The following is a 3,992-nucleotide window of genomic DNA, read 5'->3' on the forward strand; positions in this document are numbered from 1 at the left end:
AAAAAAAAAAAAAAAAAAAAAAAAAAGTGTTGTTGAAATCCTGCCATGTTTACTTGTTTACATATTGCCTATGGCTGTTTTTGCCCTACAAGACAGAGCTGAGTACTTGTTGAGTTGAGATCTCATGGCCTGAAAAGCCAAAATATTTATTCTTGGCCCTTTATAGAAAAGTTAGCAGACTACCGCTTTAGATCCCCACGAATTTACAGAGGGGGCACAAAATGTCCTCAAAAAAGATGTTTCCCCAACTCTCTGGCCAAAACTTAAAAAAGGAAGGGTACAGGGAGTATTAGTCAACAGAGAATGGACTCTTTCGAGAACAACCTGTCCCTCAAGCCTTGCAACAGACATGATAGTGGCAACATACCTTCATTCCTTCTTTTTGTTTTTTTGAGACAAAATTTCGCTCTTGTCGCCCGGGCTGAAGTACAGTGGCATGATGTCGGTTCACCATAACCTCTGCCTCCTGCGTTCAAGCAATTCTCCTGCCTTAGCCTCCCGAGTAGTTGGGACCACAGGCATGCACCACCATGCTGGACTAATTTTTATATTTTTAGTAGAGACGGGGTCTCACCACGTTGGCCAGGCTGTTCTCAAACTCCTGCCCTCAAGTGATCCATCCACCTCGGCCTCTCAAAGTATTGGGATTACAGGCGTGAGCCACCATGGCTGGCCAACATTCCTTCTTACAATTTACAAAATCAGTAGCCCAGTTCCATAAAAGCAATAGCTGCTGCCATCACTTTCACTCCTGCCTGAATTCCCAGGATTGTAAGAACAGAAATCATCTGGGACACACATGTAGCCTAAAAGTTAAAGAACTCTTTCTGTATTGTGATAATCATTGTCATATGTGAATTTCATAATTTCTTAAAATATGTAATCTATTTGCTTCCTTGCTAGTACTCATGTTTGAATTTATGGCTATAATATTAAAGGAGAACCAGCATTTTATCCTTTTAGGAAGTAGGTCTGCTTAAGAGATAAAACTGGTACTTCTTTCTCCAGTGAAAAACACTATCAATTAAGGTTTTGAAGTCTTTAAATAGGAACAGAGACCATAAAACATGTGGGGTTTTAAAGAAACCACTTATGTGTCCCTTAAAGTATAAACAGCCCACATATTGTTATTTTATCCAATAGTTGTTCGACTTCCACTCTTCCTAATAGTTCATCCTACAGATTGCTGTGAATTAACTGTACTTTTCTGGATCCTTTTAGATAGTTCCACATTTTTCAAATTAAAGTGGTTATTGTTTAAGCCACTATCCCCTCATTTATCAAGTGGTGAAATTTATCCCATTTCTCAATCTACATATAACCCTTTCTAAATAATCTGTTTGTTGGTATTTCCCCTTTGAGGGCACAGCAACCTACAATGCTAGACTGCATAAAATGTGTCTCACTCCTATAAACAAAATGATGACCTCGGCTGCTGAGGTTTCACGGAGCATTTAGGTTCTACATAAGCACAGGGACATGAGGACCTGGCCCACTGTAGAAAGGAAAGTTGGAATTGCTGGTTGTCACCTGGTTGTATCAACACAGGAGGGGAAGAGGTGGGTCTAGTTCACTGAGCTTCCAAAGAGCTCTCCCACACACGGTAGGTACTTGTATCTCTCACAGGTTTGTCTTCCTTACTAAAGTCATAAGCTCTTCCAAGTTTATAACAGTAAGGACAGTATTTATCACTGTATTCCAAATGCTAAAGCTTACAGTCTATGGGGGATAGAACAACAATCAATAATTGCTCTAATGAAAGTGTGAGATAAATGATCTGAGGGGGAGAAACAAACTTTTGTGAGAGCACATAGCAAAGGACTCTGACTTGCCAAAGGAGTTCAAAGAATATATCCTCAAGATTTAAGCTGATACTTGAAGGCTGAGCAGGGATGAACTAGGGGAAGGGGGGCTGGTAGGGGATAGTATTTCATTCAGAGAAGACATCAATACAAAGGACCTGTGGCAGCAGGAAGAGAAAGTTGAGAAGCTGGAACACAGGGGGCAAGGGAGGAGAGTTATACAAGATAAGGCTGGATGAAGAAGGTAGAGGTGAGACCATGCAAGGCCTGAGGTCATGGTAAGCAGTTTGGTCTTCATTCTTTGAATAATACCAAGAGATAGTAGGATTTTAATCTAGGGGTATAGGGGTGTAGGGGTATAGGGATGTGTGTGTGTCTGTGTGTGTGTGTGCGTGCACTCATCCACTTTTCATTTTGAAAAAGATCATTCTGGTAAAAATATTGAAAATTAACACTGTGGGCCGGCATGATGGCTCACGCCTGTAATCCCAGCACTTTGGGAGGCCGAAGAGGGTAGATCAACTGAGGTCAGAAGTTTGAGACCAGCCTGGCCAAGACGGTGAAACCTCGTCTCTACTAAAAGCACAAAAATTAGCTGGGCATGGTGGTACGTGCCTGTAATCCCAGCTACTCGGGAGGCTGAGGCAGGAGAATCACTTGAACCTGGGAGGTGGAGGTTGCAGTGAGCTGAGATCACGCCACTATACTCCATCTTGGGCAACAGAGCGAGACTCTGCCTCAAAAAAAAAAAAAAAAAAAAGAAAGAAAAGAAAAGAAAATGAACGCTGCTACAAAAGGAAAGGACTGTTGAAGGCTTCGTAATCTGTTAGACGCATAAAGAAAATACTAAACTTTATTTGGTAGAAGGAAGGAAGCAAATTAAATTATATGTTAAGCTGGGTACAGTGGTACAGGTATAGTCCCAGCTACTCAGGAGGCTGAGATGGGAGGATCATCTGAGGCCAAGAGTTTGAGTCCAGCCTGGGCAACACAGAAAGACACCATCTCTAAAAACAAAAACAATAACAAAGAAAACCACACAACTAAATAAATAAGACAAATCAAATCCTGGTCAGGATGCCAGTAAAATCAAAGTCTGAAAGATTGATGGTCAAAATTAGCCAAAGGAATGGAAACCAAGACTACAGATGTAAAGACCATCAGGACCCAGCAATAACCTCAGTCAGTCCCTCTTCATCCTAAGGTGCTGCAAAGCAAAGTATAAGTTACATGAGTTGCTTGGCATTCTAAAACACAAGAGCAGAGGAACAGACAAAGCAGCATAGAAAATCATGCTATATTCTACTACTGTAATGATTCTGGTCTAGATGGGCACATGGCAAAGTAAAAGACCTTCAATCTGAACGGAGAGAATCCCTAAATCCCGAAGCTGCTGGTTGTTGCTCTGAGCAAGGATCCGTAGCCGCTCCGCTGCTTCCCGGGGGATGTTGAATGTCACACGCACGCTGTTCCAGGGCTCCACCTTCTGTACTTTTAGCTTGCTGGACTCTTGATTGTGAAAGAAAAAGAATTTTATTAGTAATCTTTTAGCCACCAGAGGAGATGGAATTAAAAACAAACCAAAAGAGCAAAAGAATAAGGTGAAGCACCAGCTTGGAATAGCTAACAGAGCATGCTTTGGAGCTACACACTCAAATCTAATTCTAGCTTTGCCACTTAGCACCTGGGTGACCATGAATGAGCTATTTAACCTTTCTGAAACTTATCTTTTTCTTTTCTAAAACTATGAAAAAACTACTTCATGAGATTTTGAGTACAAATTAGATAATACATGCAGAAAACCTAGCATAGTACCTGGCACACCACAGGCAATGAATAAACGGAAAGCAGTAAGATGGAGAAAGGACCATAAAAAAGAAGAGAGAGGTTAAGTTTAAATTAATAGAACAGGCTCATGACTATAATCCCAGCACTTTGGGAGGCCGAGGCGGGTGGATCACAAGGTCAGGAGTTCACGACTAGCCTGGCCAACATAACGAAACCCCGTCTCTACTAAAAACATAAAAATTTGCTGGGCATGGTGGCACGCACCTGTAGTCCCAGCTACTCGGGAGGCAGAGACAGGAGAATTGCTTGAACCCGGAAGGTGGAGGTTGTGGTGAGCCTAGATTGTGCCACTGCACTCCAGCCTGGGCAACAAAGTGAGACTCCATCTCAAAAAAAAAAAAA

General features: G+C 41.9%; 1 protein-coding gene and 1 long non-coding RNA gene across 8 annotated transcripts in view; one reads left to right on the forward strand and one right to left on the reverse strand.

Moving 5' to 3' along the window:
* NCOA6 (nuclear receptor coactivator 6) overlaps nt 1–3,992 on the reverse strand; it is a 73,299-nt gene that overhangs the window by 61,033 nt on the left and 8,274 nt on the right. For all 6 annotated transcript variants that reach the window (XM_017878766.1, XM_017878762.1, XM_017878753.1 and 3 more), the window contains exon 2: nt 3,156–3,311. In XM_017878766.1, coding sequence (XP_017734255.1) covers nt 3,156–3,311 — 156 coding nt within the window. The remainder of the gene's footprint in view (nt 1–3,155; nt 3,312–3,992) is intronic.
* The window catches only part of LOC108533850 (uncharacterized), a 72,680-nt gene that overhangs the window by 33,334 nt on the left and 35,354 nt on the right, over nt 1–3,992 (forward strand). The window lies entirely within an intron of this gene.

Source organism: Rhinopithecus bieti, unplaced genomic scaffold (assembly GCF_001698545.2).
Source record: "Rhinopithecus bieti isolate Rb0 unplaced genomic scaffold, ASM169854v2 scaffold_65, whole genome shotgun sequence".
Lineage (NCBI taxonomy): Eukaryota > Metazoa > Chordata > Mammalia > Primates > Cercopithecidae > Rhinopithecus > Rhinopithecus bieti.